We start from the raw sequence: 23,561 nt of genomic DNA, 5'->3' as shown, positions 1-23,561 counted from the left end.
GTTCTACAGGTGAATCCAGTGCACAGCCAAGGGCAGAAACACCTCCTGCTGCTGCTGCTAAGTCGCTTCAGTCGTGTCCGATTCTATGCGACCCCATAGACGGCAGCCCACCAGGCTCTGCCATCCCTGGGATTCTCCAGGCAAGAACACTGGAGTGGGTTGCCATTTCCTTCTCCAGTGCATGAAAGTGAAAAGTGAAAGTGAAGTCGCTCAGTCATGTCCGACTCTTCGAGACCCCATGGACTGCAGCCACCAGGCTCCTCCGTCCATGGGATTTTCCAGGCAAGAGTACTGGAGTGGGGTGCCATCGCCACACCTCCTATTGTATTGCAATAGACAGGGTAATGCCTGACTCCTGGAAAACAATCAAGCCCTTTGGCTTGAAGCTGCATTTATTTAAAATGCATTTATATAACCTGTGACTTACTTTCTGCCTCTGGGCACACAGTCGTCACTCGGTATCCTCGAGGACTGGTTCCAGAGCCCCCATGGACACCAAAATTCTAGGACACTCAAGTTCCTTAAGCCAGCTTCCCTATGCAGGTTCTGCATCCACAGATTCAACCACCCGCATATCATAAACATAGTATCAATGCTACACGTTGGGCGGTTGGTTGAATTTGCGGATGCGAAATTACAGATAGGGAGGGCTGATGGGATTTTTAGGCTAACCAGCCATAACCCTCATCTTAACCTCCTGTGTTGGGAATCTCTTCAACCCATTATAATACCTTACACATCATAGGTACTTGGTACTCCACAAAGAATGAATAGTAGATGGACAAACACATAGAAAGATATATATTTATTTTGTCTGATGACGTGAATGCCACAACTAATGTGCTGGTTTCAAAGGCAACGCAGAAGTAAGGAGATTCTGCAATATGAAAATCACTAACTGGTCAAACAGAGGTCTTGATTCCCCTACGCCAAAAGAAGACACAGAAATACAAGAGGGAAATGTTTAATGTAATGCCACAGCAGTCCACAGCTACCCACTTTTTATTTCTTACTACACTGTGCAGGGTGGGGATAAAGAGTGGAGCCAGAAATTCAGTAAGTAAAGTTCTGATAACTTTATTGCAAAGACATCGCTTTAAAAAGTAACACAGCCCTCGTAGAAGCTGCTGCTACAGAGGATCTAAATATAGGAAGCTAAGTCTTCAGAATTTGCTCATCAACAAAGGAATGTCATCCGGTAACCTTCAAATGCAATTTCTGAGCTATTGCCCACGGCAATTTTTTTCCTGTGTCCTAGACCTCCACTGTTAATTCAATAGTCTGAATAGAGCCTTTGTTTAATACAATGTTCGGAGAGCTCTACGCCTTTCTTAAGAATAGCCTGAGGCATACAAGGTTGATTTCCCATATAGCTACATTGGAAGCGCGCACTGAGGCACGCAGCCAGGCGTGTCAGGTGTGTTTCCGGCCCCTGGGTCCGAAACCTGCTCTCTCACTTGCTCCAGGGCTCGGGTGTCCTCTGCTGGAGGCTTGGGCAGGTCCAACATGGTGGACAAGTCCTTCCTGGGAGCCCCAGTCACCAACATCCAGTGGTTCTTTGGCTTTTCAACTCTGTGTGAATCCAGATAGGTGTGAGCAGCGACCTCCGCTTCCTTTCCAAAATAGGTTCTGGGGCAGGAAAGAATTAACACCGGTTGGAAATGGAATTACAACCCTCAGTAAGTTGTTAAATTCATCTCAAAACACCCAGTTCAGCAGAGTGCTACATAAAGCCCTTGCAGGAAAGAAGTTTCTCTAAAACAGGATGTGTTTGCCAGCAAGACTCACCAGATATGGGCAAGGACAAGGTGTATAGGACCCCATGATAGCTAAAAATCCTCTGTGGGGAAGGACTTGCATAATAGAAGGGGTTCTAAGGGAAGTTTTCACACCATCAAAGTTCTAGGTGGTAATATTTTTTCATCATCAAAGGACTTGTGTGCATGGCCATCTTCTTTAAATTGACTTCCTTGCCTATATTCACAGCCTCCTCCCTCCAGCATGGCATTTTGCTGTACTCTGCTATACTGTACCTTAGGAAAAGATGCCGGTGGGCCGCCAGCCCACGATTCGTGTGGCAGTGAGTGATAAGAATCTTTGTGTTTGCCTTTAAAGATAAAGAAAGTGTGTTATTTGAATTATGAATCAAGGCTTTCAGTTTCCTAAAGGCAAGACTTTGGAAATATTGTGTATATATATGTAATATATATATATAATATATTTATATAAAGTATCTATATATGCTAATGCTAAGTTGCTTCAGTCGTGTCCGACTCTGTGCGACCCCATAGATGGCAGCCCACCAGGCTCCCCCGTCCCTGGGACTCTCCAAGCAAGAACACTGGAGTGGGTTGCCATTTCCTTCTCCAATGCGTGAAAGTGAAAAGTGAAAGTGAAGTCGCTCAGTCGTGTCCGACTCTTAGCGATTCCATGGACTACAGCCCACCAGGCTCCTCCATCCATGGGATTTTCCAGGCAAGAGTACTGGAGTGAGGTGCCATTGCCTTCTCCGATCTATATATAGTGTATATGAAAATCACTACCAAATAATGGAATAAATAATATAAATAATGGAATAAGTAAAATAACATGAAGATTATAAGTAGTTATTTATATATTATATACATATATAATACCGTACACTATAAATAGTATATATGCTATATATATATAGCAATGGCAGCCCACTCCAGTACTCTTGCCTGGAAAATCCTATGGACGGAGGAGCCTGGTGGGCTCCAGTCCATGGGGTCGCTAAGAGTCGGCATGACTGAGTGACTTCATTTTCACTTTTCACTTTCATGCATTGGAGAAGGAAATGGCAACCCACTCCAGTGTTCTTGCCTGGAGAATCCCGGGGACAGAGGAGCCTGGTGGGCTGCTGTCTATGGGGTCGCACAGAGTCGGACATGACTGAAGCGAGTTAGCAGCAGCAGCAGCATATAGTAGTTATATGCCAGTGCACATGCTCAGTCCCTTCAGTCATATCCGACTCTTTGTGACACTATGGACTGTAGCCCTCTGTCCATGCGATTCTCCAGGCAAGAATACTGGAGTGGGTTGCCCTCCTTTCCAAGGGGTCTTCCTGGCCCAGGGATCAAACCTGCGTTTCCTGTGTGTCCTGCATTTAAGGCGGATACATTACCACTGAGCCATCAAGGAAGCCCAGTAGTCCTATAGATATATATATCAACTGATAATCTTCATATTCTTTCTGTACTTTTCTTACTTTTCATAAATGAACATATATTGTTTATAATATATAAACAATAAACAAAAAGACATATTATTTCAATAAAAGACATATAATTTCAAAATCATATCTATATATATGTTAGGTAGGTAGAATAGGAAAAAGGAGTCCAGAATGGCAGTGGCTAAAAGACAGAGGGAAAAGCCCACAAAAATAGAACAAAGGAAGGTCTGAGGACCGGAGTGAGGACCTCAGGTAAAACAAACAGCCCTCCTGGCTAGCTCAATTTACACAGGGCAGGCCTGGTGGAGGAGAAAAAAACATATAAAAAGAGGAGCCAAACATGACAGGGGGACTTTTCTCTTCAAGTCTTTTGGGTCAACCCACCCTCACACCTCAAGGATGTACTTCCCTTTGCTTTCTAAATAAAACTGAGCTGTAACACGGAGCTGTAACACTGGTCTATCTGTCGCTTCAAATTTTTGCTGCAGCGAGACAGAACCAAGGGAATTACACACTCCCCTGACATAGATGGTGCCGTGACTTGGATTTAACCTGGCTCAAACAATTTCAGCTTGACCCCCATGAGGCAGAAGCTAAGCACAGCAGAAGCCCAACTCGGCAAAAGCTCCTGCGTTGGAAGCTGAACGTGAAGAAACCCCAGTGCAGGGGAAGTGACAAGAAGCCCAACATGCTGGAAACCAGGACAGCAAAAACAAACTCAGCAGAAAGCTCAAGCGGCTCAGTCTCAGATTCCAGGAGACCTTTGGTTGGGGTAGGAGTCCTCGCCCCTATGGCTGGAAGGACATTTGGCTAACAAAATCTTAATTCCTTTACAATCTCTCATTTCTTGTTTCCTCAACCTCCGCCCCACCCCCCATGAACAGGTGAGTGGCAGTGGGTGTCCCAAAGGCTCTACTATATGCTGTGCCTTAGTAGCTGTTGCCCAAGGGGGTGTGGGTTCTTCTGTCCTTAATCTTCTTTGTGCCAAGGATCAGGCCAATGAAAATTGTGAGCACAGGTCAGGTATTTAGCAGATTTTCCGGCAGGTTATGAAGGGGATTCCTCGGCACCTTTTTCCCACTGCTTTTCCCTCCCATCCTTCAGCTTCTCTCTCCATCTATGCCACTGCTTACAAAGTATTAGGCAGGTCATCATCTTTCCATTTCTGAAAGTTGTGTTTGAAACCATTTACCTAAGATTGGGACTCAAACCCATGTGGCAGGGACTCTGTGCTATGCTTAGTCACTCTGTTATATCCGACTGGGACTTGAGTCTGACCAAAATCCATGGTGCCTGGTTTTATGACCTAATGAAGCTCAGGCTCTTGATGTCTCATTGCAAAAAATTCAGTGAGAGACCCAGTGATAGATAAGAGGTGGATTTGTGTGGATTTAGAGAGAAGCACACTCCACAGGGTGTGCCCATTGCAGAGTGCAAGTGCAGAGGCCATGGAATGTGGCCTGGTTAGTTTTCTCAAGCTGGGTGATTTCATATGCTAATGAGTGGGGCGATCATTCCAACAGTTGTGGAAACACCCACTCCTCGGTCTTTTGACACTGCCTTAGAACTGTCCTGGCACCTCTGGGTGTGTCATTTAGCTTACAGACTGAGGATCAAGGTTTAGTTGAATTTGACTTCTCATCTTTGATCCATTTTATTTTAATCGGTTTATGTTATGCCCTTGGCTATGTCATTTTTTCAAAAGTTGTACCCTACCCCCTTCCTTCCTGTTTCATGTTCTTTTCCTGAGTCCCATCCAGGCCCACAATGTTGCCTCTACAATCTTCTGGAGGGACAACCATAAAACAGCTGGCCTTTGGGAGAGAAATGCTGTATAATATCCAATCTCTCTAGATATTCAGGCCTTCATCTTCCATGTTTCCTACAACATGCCCAACAACATGCAATTCAGGTTCTAAACTTTTTTGCAGAGAGGGGCTATAATGTCTCCCATGCTAAGGCACAGATGGTCAAGACAAAGGTCACTTACCTGGGAGTTCAGATTACATACAGGTCCAGGAGGCCGTCCTCTGATCGAATACAAGGAATCCTCCAGTTGCCCTCCCCTACGACTCGAAAACAACTGCAAGTTTTCCTGGGGCTAATTGGGTATTATAGAATCTGGATACCCAACTATGGTCTAATTGCCCAGCCCTTATATGAAATCTTGAAGGGACGGGATGATTCAATCCTACTGATGTGGGGAACTTCTTAAAAGAAGGCAGAGGCTACACTAAAACAAGCCTTAACTCAAGCACCTGCCTTGAGGTTGCCAGATCCAGAAAAAGCATTCCAACTTTATGTCCACAAAAATGAAAGAATAGCCTTGGGAGTGTTAACTCAAAGGTTGGGACCTGAGCCCTAGCCTATAGCTTACTCATCCAAGAGGCTCAACCCAACCACCTGAGGCTGGCCTCCCTGCCTTTGGAAAGTTTGCGGCTATTGCAATCCTGATAGAAGATACTTTAAAACTCTCTTATGGGGGCAAATTAACTATTTTTACCAGTCACCAAGTGAAACAACTCTTAAATGGGAGAGGCCATTTATGGATGCCTGATCAAAGAATCCTCAGATATCAAGTAATACTGATGGAAAATCCAGGCCTGACTATATCCCCGTGAGGTTCTTAACCCTGCCACCCTCCTGCCTGCCCCCGAGGGCTCTCTCCCCTTTCAGTCTTGCCTAGAAACCTTGGACCACTGGACAAAACCCCAAGAGGGATTGTCAGAAGATCCACTGACCAATCCTGAGGAAATCTGGTACACTGATGGAAGCAGCTTTGTCTTGGATGGAAAAAGAAGAGCTGGATATGGAGTAGTCTCCATTTTTGAGACCATAGAGGCTAAACCTTGGCCACCAGGTACTTCAGCCCAATTAGCTGAGCTCATAGCCCTGACTCGAGCTTTAGAACTGGGAAAAGGGAAAAGAGTAGCCATTTACACTGACTCCAAGTATGTCTTTCTGGTGTTACATGCACCTGCTGCTATTTGGAAAGAAAGGGGCCATTTGACCACCCGAGGGTCCCCAATCAAATATGGTGATCAAATTCTTAGACTCTTAGAGGCAGTTCATCTGCCCACTGAAGTTTCAGTCTCCCATTGTAAAGGACACCAAAAAAAGGAGGACAGAAGTGGCACGAGGGAACCAAGCAGCCAATCAGGCAGCTAAGAGAGCAGCATTACAGAACCATGACCTAATAGGGGTTGCCACCTTAGTTCCTCAGACTAATTTGCCAGAAACTCCTTCATATACTGAAGGTGAGACTCTTAAAGCTAAGAGTGAGGGCTTTCAAGATCATATGGGGTGGTGGTTCCAAAAGGAGGGACTCCTTTTTCTCCCTGGGAACCACGAATGGAAGTTGGTTAACTCCTTACATGCCATCACTCATTTAGGGGAGAAGACCCTCCAAAGATTACTAGAAAGGTTCTTCAGAGGAACAGGCCTCCAAACGAACATAAGGCAAGTAGTTTCCTCTTGTCCCACTTGCCAATTAAACAACTCCCAAGGAGCTCAAAGACCCCAGCTGGCCCAGTCCGTCCAATGACACGGGACCTACCCAGGAGAGGGCTGACTGATGGACTTCACCCAGATGCCAGTTTCTCAAAGGTATAAATACCTATTAGTCATGATAGATACATTCATAGGATGGATTAAAGGCTTTCCCACCTGGACTGAGAAGGCTGATGAGGTGGTAAAAAAACTGCTCCATGAAATCATTCTGAGATTTGGTCTGCCCTGGTCATTACAAAGTGACAATGAGACATCATTTACTTCTAAGGTCACCCAAGGGGTCTTTAAAGCATTGGGCATTACTTATTATCTCCATTGTGCCTGGAGGCCTCAGTCTTCAGGAAAAGCAGAAAGAGCCAACCAATTCTTAAAATCAGCGATAAAAAAGATAACCCAGGAGACCTCCCTGGGATGGAAGGAGGTTTTACCAATAGCTCTCCTCTGCACCCATATTGCCCATAAGGAAGAGGTTGGTCTTAGTCCTTATGGGATGCTATATGGGAGACCTGTGCTTATGTCAATGACTTCTTCCTCAATCCAGAGGCTCAATCCCTCCAGTTTTATACCATGGCCATTAGGAAATTCCAACAGGATATACGCTTGTGGGGTGTCAGATCAGATCAGATCAGATCAGTCGCTCAGTCGTGTCCACCTCTTTTCGACCCCATGAATTGCAGCACACCAGGCCTCCCTGTCCATCACCAACTCCCGGAGTTCACTCAGACTCACATCCATCAAGTCAGTGATGCCATCCAGCCATCTCATCCTCTGTCGTCCCCTTCTCCTCCTGCCCCCAATCCCTCCCAGCATCAGAGCCTTTTCCAATGAGTCAACTCTTTGCATGAGGTGGCCAAAGTGCTGGAGTTTCAGCTTTAGCATCATTCCTTCCAAAGAAATCCCAGGGCTGATCTCCTTCAGAATGGACTGGTTGGATCTCCTTGCAGTCCAAGGGACTCTCAAGAGTCTTCTCCAACACCACAGTTCAAAAGCATCAATTCTTCAGCACTCAGCCTTCTTCACAGTCCAACTCTCACATCCATACATGACAACAGGAAAAACCACAGCCTTGACTAGACAAAGCTTTGTTGGCAAAGTAATGTCTCTGCTTTTGAATATGCTATCTAAGGAGTCACCACTATATGCTCCAGGGACTCAAGTCCTAATTAAAGTCTGGCAGATGGGTCCCCAAAGGCTCAACTCCAGCCCACATGGAAGGGCCCCCACCCTGTAATACTTTCTATCCCCACAGCAGTCAAGGTACCATGACTCTTGGATTCACTACTCACGAGTCAAGCCGTGGAAGAAAACAGAAGAGGACACTCGATACACCTGTGAGTTCCTGGGAGATCTCAGATACCTATTCAGAAATGCAAACGAGTGCCATTCTAATGAACACCCCCAAAGCTCTGGGGATAAGATTTCTCAGGATAGTGCTAAAGAGCCAATACAGCTTGGCAGGGGTTGTATTCCAAAGCAGACAGGAGATAGATCACCTGATCCCTGAACAAGGAGGGACTTGAGCCATCTTGAATGAGACATGTTGTTTCTGGGTAAATACCTCCAGCTAAGTTAAAAGAAAGCCTCACAGTCCTCAAGAAAAACATTCAGATCCTACAGGATCTCAAAGAACGAGCTAGAGAGTTAGGGTGACTACAATCTCTCTTTGGGGGATCCTTCTGGCAATGGGGAATTTGGAGTTGGCTAATGCCTTTACTAATCCCTGTCATCACCATATTGATGCTGCTTATGATTGCTCCATGTATTATCAATTGTCTAACTCGTTTTGTCTCTGCCCAAGTCAACAAGCTATAACATGCAGTGCCAGTTCAACAAGGATATATAAAACTACAGCTGACCATAGAAAAATCACTCACCCTTAGATGGACACTACTATAAGGACTCTGAGGCTTGAAACTAGAAAGAGGGGGAGGCCCAATGCCCCTTGCAATCCCAATTCAGCAGGAAGTAGCCAGAGAGACCTTAACGCCCCTATTCCCAAAGAATTGGGCCTCCCATCTCTTGAGGGGGCAATGTTAGGTAGTTAGAATAGGAAAAAAGAGTCCAGAATGGCAGTGGCTGAAAGACAAACAAGGGAAAAGCCCGCAAAAATAGAATAAAGGAAGGTCCAGGACTTGAGTGAGGACCTCAGGTAAAACAAACAGCCCTCCTGGCTAGCTCAATTTACATAGGGCAGGCCCAGGGGGATGGAGAAAGAAACATACAAAAAGAGGAGCCAAACTTGACCAGGGGACTTCTCTTCTCTTTGAGTCTTTTGGGTCAATCCGCCCTCATGCCTCAAGGATGTATTTTCCTTTGCTTTCTAAAGAAAACTGAGCTGTAACACTGGTCTGTCCATCACTTCAAATTTTTGCTACAGCAAGGCAGAACTAAGTAAATTACACACTCCCCCGAGATATAGATACAGATATAGAGAGAGAGAGCAAGCAAGAGAGAGAGATGGAATAACCTAGAAGTCAAACCTTTACAGATTAGTAAATACATTATTAGAAATACATATATGATGGAACATTATATAATCATTTAAAGTCAATTTGGAGAAGATCCCTGACAATTGGAAATAGGATCAGTGGTGTTTTTAAGTGGAAAAAATAAGAATATTCCTGATGTCCTAATTTTTTAAAAACATTAAAATTAAATTTTCAGAAAACATAGATATGGAAAAAGAAAAGATAACAGTGGCTTTCTCTGGAAGGTGGAACTACTGGTAATTTTCTTATTATTTTTTGTCCTTTTCTGACTTCCCATAAGTGAGCATACCTTGTTTATAATTAGAAAATAAAAGACATATTATTTCAAAATCCTGACTCATGTAAGCTTAAGGCAGTGTGAGATGTGAGAAAGCAGCTCTGACACCCAGGAGCTGGGCTGGCACCCCCAGCTATGTCTTAGTGTTCCCTTGTGGAATATAATCAATTTCACACAATGCCCACATCAGACAAGGCCATACTGTGACCACGATGGGTCAAGACAGAAAGAAGACCACTGTGTAACTGTGTCTGAACACAGCAAAACCATGAGCACTGTCCAAACCACAAAATACCAAATGTCCTCCTCTCCCAGAGAACAGGAGTGACTGCAACTTCCTTACTCAGGACAGCTTTGGCCATGCGCTGGCCTGCCCTCTATAGATAAGATGCATTGAGACACACCTGCTTCCTGACGGCACCCAACCCCACTTCCTGAGACCCTCCCTAAACTCTCCCACCACAGCCCCAGTTCTGTAGCTTGTCCTTCCTGACAGTCTTTTACTGAGACGCCCCACCGTTTCCTGTGGTGCATGTTCTCCATCACTGAGACAAGAAATAAAGCTGACTCATTCAACCCCAGGTGCTCCTGACTTAAGGGCATTGACATGTGGGTGGAAGTTGGACAGGTATGAAGTGTTCCATTTTGCAGAGGTGTCTGAGTGAGGCTCGAAGACCTGCCTCGGGCTGTGGCTTGAGTTAGCGATGGAGAAACAAACTCCTGGTGCCTGACAACCTGTCTAACCTAACAACAGCAACAGAACCACCACCACCATTAAATTAACAACAATGAACGCTTGGGAGTGCCCTCTGAGCCAGGCACTTTTCTTTTTTAAAATTTTTATTGGAGTATAAACTCCAGGAGGTAGTGAAGGACAAGAAAGCCTGGCATGCTGCAATCCATGGGCTGGCAAAGAGTCAGATGTGACTTAGAGACTGAACAACAACATAGTTGATTTACATACAATATCATGCTAGTTTCAGGTGCAAGCAAAGCGAATCAGTTTTATAGTTATATATATATATATATATATATATATATATATATATAATATATAACATATAACTCCACTCTTCTTTTCTTGCACTTTAAAAAAAAATTTGTCCATGCTACACAACATGTGGGATCTTAGTTTGTCGACCAGGGAAGTCTCTTTCTTTCTACTTTTCTAATAAGCATGGTAAATGTACTAACTGTTTAATCCTCATAAAACCTCATAAGTTGGACATATGTCCTCATTTTATAGATATTGAAGCTGAGATACTGACAGTTTAAACTGTGGAGATGAGAGGCAATTTCAAGGAGAACAAAGCTTGGCAAAGACCAGCAGAAATCTGTCAAGCATGCATCATTGTGGACCACGTGTATATTCTCCATGCTGGGAGAAACACTCTTGCAGGGACTTCTCTGGTGGCCCACTGGCTAAGACTCTGCACTCTCAAGAGTCCAGGGGGTTCCAGTTTGATCCCTGGTTGGGGAACTAGATCCCACATTTCACAGCTAAGATCTGGTGCAGGGAAATAAATATTTAAAAAAATTAAAAAAGACCCTTGCAAATGTGGGTCCGGCTGTGGAGCTGAGAGAGAAGCCCACTGCATTGGGTAGATCCAGAGTGGCTGGTAACTGGAAATCCCTGGATGGCCAGCTCTTTAAGTCCTTCCTGGCTATAAGTCTGCATTCTCCCAATAACCTCTAATGACCCCTCGGTCTTCATCTGCCTGATGTCTCATAAGCAAAAAGCACAGCCTCTGGTACTTGAAAAGCTCTGCACCTCTGCAGCTGCCTCCCCATCCAGAACTCTGCTGCCATCCACAGGGCCCAGACTCCTGAGAAAACAGCCAGCCTTGTGCTCACCTGGCGGCTGCCCTGCCCTGTCCTTCACTCCTCCAGATTACCCAGGCTCTTTAGAAGTGAGGACTTAGGGAGCTCCCTGGTTGCCTAGTGGTTAGGACTCCAGGCTTTCACTGCCATGACCCAAGTTCAGTCCCTGTTCAGGGAACTATGATCCTATAAGCCATGCACCCAAGAAAAAAAAAAAAAAAAGATTTTTTTATCTACAACACCAAATGCATAATCCATTAAGAATAAAATGGATGAATCTATCTGACTTAGTAGAAATGAGGACTTAACAGAGGCCTGAAAGAAAGCAGCAGCAGCATCTTTACAGTGTCAGGGGAGTGGTTCTCAGCCTCATCTCAGGGGCAGGGCCTGGGCCTCCGTATTTTTATGAAGCTGTGTGGGTGACTGTATGTGCGGTCAGCATGGAGAAGCACTGAGGCAGGATGCTGCCACCTGGGGAAAACAGTACTTCCCAAACTTGAGTTAGGAATGAAAACAAGGGACTGCCCTGGTGGTCCAGTGGCTAAGACTCTGTGCTTCCCATTTGAGTCAGCTCTAATGAGGTGGATGAACCTAGAGCCTGTTGTACAGTGTGAAGTAAGTCAGAAAGAGAAAGACAAATATCAGATATTAACACACATATATGGAATCTAGAAAGATGACACTGGTGATCCTACTTGTAGGGCAGCAAAGGACACACAGACAAAGAGAACAGACTTGTGGACACAGTGGGGGAAGGAGAAGGTGGGATGATGTGAGAGAGTAGTATTGAAACATATACATTACCATATGTAAAATAGAGCGCTAATGGAAAGTTGCTGTATGACACAGGGAGCTCAAACCCAGCGCTCTGTGACAACCTAGAGGGGTGGGATAGGGTGGGAGGTGGGAGGGAGGTTTAAGAGGGAGGGGACATATGTATACCTATGGCTGATTCATGCTGATGTATGGCAGAAATCATCACAATATTATAAAGAAATTATACTCTAAATTAAAAAAAAAAAAGACCGTGCTTCCACTGAAGGGGGCGCAGGTTCAATCTCTGGTCAGGGAACTATTTATAAGATCCCACATGCCATGCAGTGCAGCAAAAAAAAAATTTTTTTAATAAAAATAAATAAATATTTTTTAAAAGAAATGAAAAAGAGACAGAGTGAAAGTCCATAAACACAGGAGCCCTCAGAGCCCTGACAAGCCTCCATCTTACACGCAGGAATGCTTCGCAGCCACTTCACGGCATCGGCACATACAGCTGTGCTCACCGGGACGGGGGAGCCCTCGTACTCCAGGCGAAGCTGGGGATGAGGGAAGGCAGCCTGCCAGCAGTTCAGGTAGGAATCCTCATGCGTCAGGAACACCTCCTGGAGCCAGGACCTCTTGGATGACTTCAGAAGGGTCCTGTGGTCACTTGATAAATATAACTGAAAAGGACAGCAAGCAGATGTTTTCTATCACATCTATGCGAGCAGCAGTTCACTAGCTGCATAGCCAGTGTGTTCAAAAAATGAAAGTGTTAGTCGCTCAGTCATGTCGGACTCTGTGCTATTCCATGGGCTGTAGCCTGCCAGGCTCCTCTGCCCGTGGGATTCTCCAGGCAAAAATACTGGAATGGGTTGCCATTCCCTTCTCCAGGGATCTTCCCAACCCAGGGATTGAACCTGGGTCTCTTATACTGGCAGGCAGATTCTTTACCGTCTGAGCCACCAGGGAAGCCCGGTGTGTTCAAAAGCAGTTTTCAAAAGCCCTGCTCCTACTGATCATATGAGGACACTCAACTTTATCTCAAAAAGGCTGTATCAGAGGCTGAGACCACTCACCCTCGCATCACCTCCAACTGCTTTCCCTTTCTTTGAATACCAAACCCAGCCTCCTTCTTCTTCTGCACTCCTCCTTTTGCTCAGGACATCGGGTTTGGATCAGTATTTTATTCATTATGAATAATGCTGCATGAAATGTACTGTGTGAAGTGAATGCTCTTAAAACCAGCACCAGCACAGCTGATATTCATATGTAAGCCTCCAAGGGGGCCTCAGCCCCTCTGGAATTGATGTCCACACTTGAGACTTCTGTCAGCTCTCTGGCTGACTTTTTAACGTTGCAGCACCCCATTTTGCTAAAAAGTCCATAACGTTAGTTCCTGGTCAGCTGTTTACCAATACACCTTCCACCCTGCCCTTGGCAGTTATTTCTGCATATTTTGAGTACTGTTCATTAAACATCTTTTCTATGCAAAGCTGTGGCATGAAGCGCTCTGGGGAAGGTGGAAATGAGTTACTGCCCTCTAGAAGTTTCCTGACTAACAGGAGAGAGGATTGAAATGGAAGCATCTGTAAGGTATGGTGTCCAGCAGGGATGCCAAGAGCTACAGGAGGGGACAGGTGGAAACACTTGCTCTCCCAGGGGCTCAGGAAAGACCCCAAATAGGAGGTGATGTTTTGCCAGGGAGCCAGAGGGGATGAGCATGGGCCAGGACGGAGGGGATATATTGTTGTTGTTCAGTTGCTCAGTTGTGTCTGACTCTTTTATGACCCCATAGGCTGCAGCAAGCCAGGCTTCTCTGTCCATGGGATTTCCCAGACAAGAATACTGGAGTGGGTGGCCATTTCCTTCTCCAAGGGATTTTCCCAACCCAGGGATGGAACCCTCATCCCCTACATTGGCAGACGGGTTCTTTACCACTGAGCCACCAAGCCCCAGGGACATATTACAGAGGGCTTTATTTTTTTTTTAATTTTATTTTTAAACTTTACATAATTGTATTAGTTTTGCCAAATATCAAAATGAATCCGCCACAGGTATACATGTGTTCCCCATTAAATGCCAGTCACCAGCAGCACTTAATGCGGAGGGCAGTTAGGAGGTGGGAAGAGGGAGCACTACCGACTTTTCATTGGAGATGGGAGGTGAGAAGAGCTGACCTTTTAAAGGATCAACCTGAGAGCATCCTGCCAGTATGGGATAAAGTCAGGATAGACTGAAGGGATCAAGCTATGGGGAAGTGGCATCGGGAATGCAAAGATGGACCAGACTGCATTATGAAGGAAGAGCCATAGGACCTAACAACTGGAGCTGTATGTGGGTGGGAAAGAAAGATAAGTCCAAGATGTACTGTGGCTTCAGCCTGGCTGATGAGAATGGCCATGCCATTCTGAGATAATCGAAAATAATATACATCTCAAGCCACAAATGTTGCTTTTTTCATATAAAGAAAAATATTAATACAATCAGGAACAAATCTAGATGGCCACCATCACCAGATTTTTCATAAATATCTTGAAAGGGCTTGCTAATTAAAAGATGAGAAATAGAAATAAGAGGTCTGACAACTTGGGATGAGATAAAATTGTCATAATTTGACCATGAGATGACTGTATACCTAGAAGTCACAAGGGAAGCAACTAGAATTCATGAGTAAGTGATTTCATCAAAGATGAGAAGAAAAAAATCAATGATTTTCTTCTATTTTTTACTGCAACTGTCAAAAGGACCTGCCTTAATAGCTTCCAAAATAGAAGATATCAAATAATAACCTTGATGAGATCAGTGTCAGATCTATGGGAAGGAGAGCACAAAACTTTACTGAGATGTAGAAAGGAATAATTGGATAGGGACTTCCCTGTTGGTCCAGTGGTTAAGAGTCTCTGCTCACACTGCAGGGGGTGCAGGTTCAATTCCAGTTTGGGGAAGATTCCCACATGCCTCACAATGTGGCCAACACACAAAAAAACAAAGAAACAAAGAAAGAAAAGAATAATCGAAGAAACAGACATCTCAGAAGACAAATACTGTAAAGCTACTAAATAGGTGAATGTACTTAATTTTACAATGTCAGTCAAAACACCAAGTGATTTTCCCCCCTACAGGGGCAGAGGGACTTGAAAAAATTATTACTACATTTAACTGAAAGATTAATTCCTAACATAATTCAAAGAAGGAATTAGACCTACAAGTCCTCAAATTTGTATTATAAAGCTACAATCGGGGAATAAAAAAATAGACAACTTCAGTTCAACAGTCCCAAATAAGAAGCTCAGAAACAGCCATATGTAATAATGTACAGAGCACATTTCAGTGAAGAAAGGGATAATTACTCAAGAAATAACACAGATACAACCAACAAGTCATTTGGGGGAAATTTAGATGTTCATATTAAGCCCTTGATCAAAATAAATCCCAAGTGGATGAAAGAATAAACTTAAGCAATACTTTAAGTTCAGACATCTAAAAATTAATACAAGTTACTCTTTTTATCACATCTTTGGAGCAGACTTCAAAGGCTCTGAGCCATGGAAGGAATTACAAAGAAAAGCACTGATAGGTTTGACTCAAACAGAGATTAGAACAGATACAATTTAAAAGCCAAGCAACAAAAGAGAGGAAATACTAGCAACACACATGGCACATTTTTATCATCTGTGAAAGAGCAGATATTAAAGCCTAAGGCAATGAACAGGCAAAGAATAGATGATTTACAGGAAAGAGAGAGAGCGATGAGATAGAAGGGGGAGGTAGGAAAAGAAGGAGCAGGAAAAGAAAGAGAAAGGGAAAAGAAAAGAAAAAAATAATATCCAAATGTTGTAGTGCTTGTGATCTTCCCTACATTTTAAGATTTTCCCTTTATAAAGTAAGCCAAAATGTTAGTAGGGTTCCTCTCTCGATAAAACGGTGATGATTTACTGTCCTCTCTCTGATGAGATATTTCCTCTAATTTTCACATTTAAAATCAGGCTGCACACGGGGAAGTTTATGAAAAAGGAAGCTTGAGAAAAGAATTTTATGTGTGGTCAGGATTGATTAAGATTAGATTGAATTTAATTACATCAATGAATTTTATTATTAAAAGTAAATTAATACCAAAAAAATTCAGCTGCACATTGTGGGTAGACTTATATATTGTCATACTGAGTAAAGTCAGACAGAGAAGGAGAAATATCATATGATATCACTCATAGGCAGAATCTAAAAAGAAACGGTACAAATGAACTTATTTACAAAACAGACTCACAGACTTAGACAATGAACTTCTGGTTGCTGGGGGAGGTAAGGTGGGGGAAAGGATGGGGGAAAGGGATAATTAAGAGAGTTTGGGATGGACATGTACACGCTGCCATATTTAAAATGGATAACCAATAAGGATCTACTGTATAGCACAGGGAGCTCCACTCAATGTTGTGTGGCAACCTGGATGGGAGGGGAGTTTAGGGGAGAGAGGATACATACTTATGTATGTCTGAGTCCCTCTGACCATCACCTGATGCTATCACAGCATTGTTAATCGGCTATACTCCAATATGAAACAAAAAGTTAAAATAAAATCAGGCTGCAGCTTACCATCTATGATGCTTCAGAGTGTAACTGCCAGCATTAATTTCTTAGTGGTACAAAAATAAAAATGATGATGATGCCACATCAAACAATAAAGGAATCTTTGATTCAATGAAAAATGTTACATTAACACCAGCTCTGCCATTTAGTAGACATGTGACTTGGAACAAAATCAATTAATTTGCCGTGCCTCAGTTTTCCCATCAGTAAAACTGTGGTAAAATAGTCCTTATTTTTAAAGACTTGTTGGGAGGAATAAATGAGTTAATGTATGTGAAGCACTACACATATAGTAAGGTATAATTGGAAAAGACTTTGATGCTGGGAAAGATTGAAGGCCAGGAGGAGAAGGGAGCGGTGGAGGATGAGATGGTTGGATGGCATCACGAACTCAACAGAAATGAACTTGAGCAAACTCTGGGAGATAGTGAAAGACAGGTAAGGTTGGCGTGCTGCAGTTCATGAGGTCACAAAGAGTCGGACATGACTTAGTGACTAAACAACAACAACATGGTATAATAACCTCCATTTTTATAGACAAGATGCAAAAAGGTTAAATAACTTAACCCAAAGTCCCATCCCATAGGTATGCATCGAAGCTGCATTTCATATTTGTCTGAATCCCCAGGGTGGAGGTAAAGATCAAAGACTTATGCTCCCTGATTTATGCAAATACATTAGCATGGGTGACATTAAACAGCTGTCAGGGCCTCTCACCTTCTGAGATGGCCTACATTCTGCCTATGGAGTGTGTATCTCCCTGAATAAACCTTTTTTCACTTAAAAAAGAAGCTGTCAGATTATTATTATATAACCTGATCATTTAACTTACAAGTGGAGGTGGTATGAATTTTTGCTTTTTACCAGATGTATTGCAAAAAGGGTTTTTTCCCTCTTACTCTTTAGCTTTTAAGGATGTATTTTTGTAATCCATGAGGTTGGAAGCAAAGAATTGGCCCAAAACTGCCTTGGAAAAGCTGCAGTCTGATAACTATAATGAGACCAGAGATGGAGCCCATACCTGTAGAGTTCTCTGTCCACTTCAGTAAGTAGCCAGTAGCCCACCCGGAAACAAAAGTGACTGGTCCCAGTAGACATGCAACATGATGACTCACCATTCTGTCATCAAATCCTCCTGTTATCCCGAGGCGGAAGTTCTGCCCGTATCTAAGGACTTGACCGATGACCTCTCCAGCTGCACTGTCGGTGGAGAATGAATATAATGTCAATTCTCTGTATTAGGATCATTATACAGCTTTATTTTTGTGTGTATGCAGTTTCGTTTATAATTTTCCTGGTGGTTTAGTCCTAAGTCATGTCCAACTCTTACAACCCCATGGACTCTATATACCATGTTGTTGTTCAGTCGCTAAGTCGTGCGATCCCATAGACAGCAGAGACCAGGCTCTGCTATCTGTGCAATTTTCCAGGCATACAGAATACTGAGTGGGTTGCCATTTCCTTTTCCAGGGGATCTTCCCAACCCAGAGACCGAACCAGGTGGTGCTAGTGGTAAAGAATCTGCCTGCAGTGCAGGAGATGCAAGAGACTTGGGTTCAATCCCTAGACCACGTAAGAGTCCCTGGAATAGGAAAATGGCAACCTGCTCCAGTATTCTTGCCTGAGAAATTCCATGGACCAAGAAGCCTGGCAGGCTACAGCCTATGGGGTCCCAAAGAGTTGAACAGGACTGAGATGATGTCTACTTGTATACAGTAACTGAAATAAGTCACTAACTAAAAGATCTTTTCTTTTGACCTTCAAATCTTGCTGGCACCTTATTCACCACCTTCCAACACAGTCAGGACACAGAACGTTCCCACTCTGTGAGCCTAGGATGGACTGAGCACATCATATTGTCCTACACTAATCAATTGGCCCAAGTTCACTGACATCTTTTTTTAACTGAAGTAGAATTGATACGTTACATTTAGTTTTAAGTATATACAACATAATTCAACATTTATATACGTCATGAGATGATCACCACAATAAATCTAGTTACCACCTGATGACATTTAAAATTATTACGATATTACTGACTGTATTCCCTAGTCTATACATGACATTTCCAAACACTGACATCTTTAGAGAGAAGCAAGGTAACAAATTTGCAGACATTTGGTATACTCTTCCCTCTTAATCGTCCAAGAAACAGAAATTGTGATCAATTTTTAGTTGTTTTAACATAAACAGTCTGCATTAAAAAAAAAAATCTAAAGACGTAAAGGACTGACTATATGCCTATCATATAAACTTGCTATCATTAGTAACAAACTGTAAGCAATAACTTTTAATTGTTATTACATATCTATTCTCCAAGGACTTAAATGCTCATCTACAAAAACTCAAGCACATTTTAAGTGGATAATTAATTTTAAAAGAGCAAATCTCAAAAAAAAAAAAAAAAAGAGCAAATCTCCGTGTACTATCTTACATTCAACTATATATTTCTGATGCAGAAATAGCATAGCAACATTAAAAATAATGAAAGCACTTGGATGAGCTCAAAGCATTAGGAAATGATATTAGGAAAACCCCACTTGGCTTCTCAGGCAGAATCTGAATTTTATTCCCTGGATCAATACTTTCAAATGATGCGTCTGGAATTGAACTCAAGTTACCCACTATCCTGATGTTTATGGAAAAGGGATTGTAAAGACCCCTTGACAATCATTCTCAAGATAAGAAAATAGGATGAGAATCACAGAGGATGTTCATATAACGTCTGACTCCAACCAGCAGTGCTCTCATTCCAGGGGATCCTTAAGATGCAAGTGAAAAGAGATTTGTGATGCAAAGGAGCCTATTATACAATTCAAGTTTCCTTACCACAAAATAGTAAAAGTGTTTCTGCCAACTGGGATCTTGGTTTGAGCTGCACTCAGGCCACAGGGCACCTCTAATTCATTGCTCAGATGGGCTTTAATCTCATCTGGAGTCATACACAGGCTGAGGTCCCCGCGCAGAAACAGATCAGCCTCTGTCTCAGGATGGTCGGGACTCACAAGCATCACTTTGTCGCCATAGTGAATGTATCCGTCTTCAGATACAGAAAGCTGCATCTGCAATTGAAATAGGAGTTTTTCAAATAAACCGTGCAATTCCTTCTGCCACCGCAGATGTACCCCATTTTATTTTATCTTAACTTTCGGCTGCACCCCGTGGCATGTGGGATATAGGTCCCAGACCACGGATGGAACCCACGCCCTCTGCATTGGAAGGCAGAGTCTTAACCATTGGACCACTGAGGATGTCCCTACCCTATTTTAATAAGGAATGGACTTGAATTTCCTCGGATCCTTATTCTTTCTTTTCGTGCCACCAATCTGCTCCCAATTTGCCAAACTGAAATACCTGATAATCCCAAATGAAGTAAAATAAAGCTTATGAGAAATCACGTGGATTGATTCCATTACTATTCCAGGAAAATTACTATTCCATTACATTCCTTGAAAATTTCCTGAGCACCAACAAATGGGAATTTTACTTATGAATGCATCAACCTATTCATTTCTTAATTTGGAGAGGCTTCCCTGGTAGCACAGTTGGTAAAGAATCTGCCTGCAATGCAGGAGACCCAGGTTTGATCCCTGGGTTGAAAAGACCCCCTGGAGAAGGAAATGACCACCCATTCCAGTATTCTTACCTGGAAAATCCTATGGACAGAGGAGCCTGGCAAGCCACAGTCCATGGGGTCAAAAGAGTCTGACATGACTGATTTGGAAAATATAAATAAACATAATTAATAGTAAACCTCTCACATTTCTAAAATTTTGCTTCTGTTGTTTAATCGCTCAGTCATATCTGCCTCTTTTGCCACCGCGTGGACTGTAGCGCTCCAGGCTCCTCTGTTCATGGGATTTCTCAAGCAAGAATACTGAAGTGGGTTGCCATTTCCTTCTCCAGGAGATTTTCCTGACCAAGGGATCAAACCCAAGTCTCCTGCACTGGCAGGTGAATTCTTTACTGCTGAGCCACCAAGGAAGCTCTTCTAAAATCTTAGGGAATTTTAAACATTGTGATTATTTAAAGAGAAAAATAGGAATTTACCAAATGACCACCCACTTATGGAATATTTGCTTGCTTAACATATTCTCACACTTAATTTGATAAAGTTTTGAAAACATTGTTTGAATTTACAATTACCGGTCTCAAAAGATTCTCTTTTAGTCTTCTGTTTCTCTGTATGAGAAGTTGTCCCTTATCCCTCTTTGCTAAGAAGTCTTTCATGATCTCCTGGTTAAAGAAAAAAATGAATGAAATCCAAACAGTCAACAAGAGTCCTGACTAATACACACACTTAGAGCTTTTAGGTCAAAAGAACATCAAGTTGAAAAAGCAAAATTTTAGAATGAAAAAAGAAATGTGAGGATAAAGGAAGTGGTAGACCTTTCAGCATTACATTTTAGCATTACTTTTAAAATTTCATTTGGAATGTTTAGAAAGACATGAAAAAGAATAATCACCTGTAATTACTTCAACCAGTGACAAACATGAGTAACATCTGAAGGTCATATGCTCCCCCTCCTGAGGTCTCTGCTAGTTCTATGATGATGAACACTAGAAGTCCTCCCTGATGACCCAGGGTCTAGTTAAGACCACCATAGGAGAAATTCAGGGCAATGGGTATAAGATCAGTAAAAGGGATGCTACTGGGACCCTTAGGAGGTGATATGTGACGGGGATGGGGGCAGTAATTTTGCTTAGGGCCTGCCTTCTCACCTGGACTGAAGCTTCGAGTCTGTAAGTCTCTAAGGAACAGAAGGAATTTAGTGGGGCTCTGGACTAACGGAGAGACACAGACAGGGATGTTGAGAGTTTGGGAGGCCTAGAGATGCAGTGAACCTAGAGTCTGTCATACAGAGTGAAGTAAATCAGAAAGAGAAAGAAAAATATCATATATTAACACACACATATGGAATCTAGAAATATGGTACTGATAGACCTATTTGCAGGACAGGAATAGAGATGCAGACATAGAAAGTGGACTTGTGAACACAGTGGGGGTGTGGAAGGGAACGGTGGGACGAATCGAGAAAGTAGCATTGACGTATATACACTCTCACGTATAAAATAGCTAGTGGGAAGTTGCTGTATAGCACAGGGAGCTCAGCTGGTGCTCTGTGATGACCTGGAGGCGGGGCAGAATGGGGAGATGGGAGGGAAATCCAAGAAGGAGGGGACATATATGTACATACATATAGCTGATTCACTTTGTTGTACAGCAGAAACTGTACCTGGACCTCATAGTCTGTAGCAGGAGGCTGCAGAGTCTGACACGACAGTGACTGACCACCACCAACAACACAATTGCCTTACAATGTTGTGTTAGTTTCTGCTGTACAACAATGTGAATCAGCTATAAGTACATATATGTCCCCCCCCTCTTGGACCTCCCTTCCTCCCTCCCTCCCCACTCCCATCTCACCCCTCTAGGTCATCATAGAGCACCCAGCTGAGCTCCCTGTGCTATACAGAAGCTTCCCACTAGCTTTCTGTTTTACACATGGAAGTTAGACTCCAATAAAAACAAATAAATGTTAAAAACTAAAAAGACAGAGAGTAGAAGGGCGTGAACTTGTGGGACAGCCTGTGAGATACTCAGGGAGTTCATAGGGAGATGGGGTTTTAGGGACATTGGATGTGAGCTGGGTGAGAAAGGAGGCTTGGGATCCTCAAAGAAGGGGCCGGAACTTGGGCCAGGGGGTGGGAGTCCCCGGGCCATGGGTGGGCTGTGCCGGGCCTCACCCTTCGTACCTCCTCCAGGTAGACGTCCTCATTCCAGTTGCCAATCCGGACTCCTGGACCGTACAGGTTCTGCGCCATCGTCCCCAGCTCTCCCACCACCAAGCTTGGGGCACAGCGCCCGTGTTAGATTCCTCGTCGCCATGACGACCCAGCGCCCAGCGATTGGCCAAGGGCCGGGATCCGGCTAGCCAATAAGTGACCACACGCGAGTCGCGCTGGGCTGAGCGCTGCCGCACCCTAGGGGCTGTCACCCACCCCCACCTCCAACCTCATTCCACCTCACTTCCATCCTTAGGTTTTTTTTGAGTTTAATGGCTAAGCAGGAGAGAGATAAAACTCGAGCTTACAGACCCCGTTTTGTCCTAAATGCTCGCAAACTTTTTTTTTCTTTTAGAATCTAAAAGAAACTGCTTTTAAGGAGGGTTTCGCTTGCTTCGGGGTGGGGGACAGCAAAGAGGGGCTTTGAAATGGAAGCCGAGCTTGCTTGCAGTCTGTTTTTATAATCAGCAAGCAACCATTTCATCATAATCATAAAACAATACAGACGATGTAGAAATTTGGAAACCAAAATAACATAGAAAAAAGGAGGAAGGGAAAATTACTCACAATTTACACCTCCTCCAGAGTAAGAAATATATCATGTTAGTCTATTTGTGGATTTGTTTCCGAGGTGGTTCTTATTTTCACGGGCTTTACAGCATTCCTCCTTCCCCCAGATACCAAGTGCAAGAAGAAGCCGATGATTTGCAATAACTCTTGATAAAACCGAAATATACTAGAGCCAGTATTTTTACACAAAATATCATTTTTGTAAGTAGTAGGGGGAAACAATTGCTGCGGACTTCTTGGGACCTGATGCTGATCGAATGCATTCAGTAATTCACCTTTATTTACTGTCTACTAAGACAGAGGACAAAAGACACAGGAATCTTTCTTCTCTTCAGTAACTCCAGACTAAAAAAGAAAAGAATTCATGGGGAAAAAAAATGACTTCTGAGGAACGGAATGAATGCAGTTAAAGATGTGCCAATGGTCAGAAAGAGAAAAACAAATATTGTGTATTAATGCATATATGTGGAATCTAGAAAAATTATATAGATGAACCTATTTGCAGGGCAGGAATAGAGATGCAGACATAAAGAACAGACATGTGGACAAGGTGGGATGGGGGGAG

General features: G+C 43.3%; 1 protein-coding gene across 1 annotated transcript; it reads right to left on the bottom strand.

Annotated features, from left to right (window-relative positions):
• Nucleotides 1-1,014: 1,014 nt before the first annotated feature.
• Nucleotides 1,015-22,465, bottom strand: CFAP161 (cilia and flagella associated protein 161). The gene is made up of 7 exons (XM_055556007.1): nt 22,397-22,465; nt 20,786-20,875; nt 19,469-19,701; nt 17,752-17,836; nt 12,574-12,732; nt 2,034-2,107; nt 1,015-1,629 (listed from the first exon to the last, which is right to left on the bottom strand). Exons 1-7 carry the CDS (start codon nt 22,463-22,465, stop codon nt 1,374-1,376), a joined length of 966 nt encoding a protein of 321 aa, XP_055411982.1. The 3' UTR covers nt 1,015-1,373.
• Nucleotides 22,466-23,561: the final 1,096 nt, after the last annotated feature.

Source organism: Bubalus kerabau, chromosome 19 (genome assembly GCF_029407905.1).
Source record: "Bubalus kerabau isolate K-KA32 ecotype Philippines breed swamp buffalo chromosome 19, PCC_UOA_SB_1v2, whole genome shotgun sequence".
Classification (NCBI taxonomy): Eukaryota; Metazoa; Chordata; class Mammalia; order Artiodactyla; family Bovidae; genus Bubalus; species Bubalus kerabau.
This window is presented reverse-complemented; position numbering and strand designations above follow the sequence as displayed.

Coding starts and splice junctions, on each gene's coding strand:
- CFAP161 (XM_055556007.1), bottom strand. CDS start 22,465: ATGGCGCAGAACCTGTACGGTCCAGGAGTCCGGATTGGCAACTGGAAT. Junction 20,876..22,396: donor AGGACGTCTACCTGGAGGAG/GTACGAAGGGTG, acceptor TTCTTTAACCAG/GAGATCATGAAAGACTTCTT. Junction 17,837..19,468: donor AACACTTTTACTATTTTGTG/GTAAGGAAACTT, acceptor CTCCACCGACAG/TGCAGCTGGAGAGGTCATCG.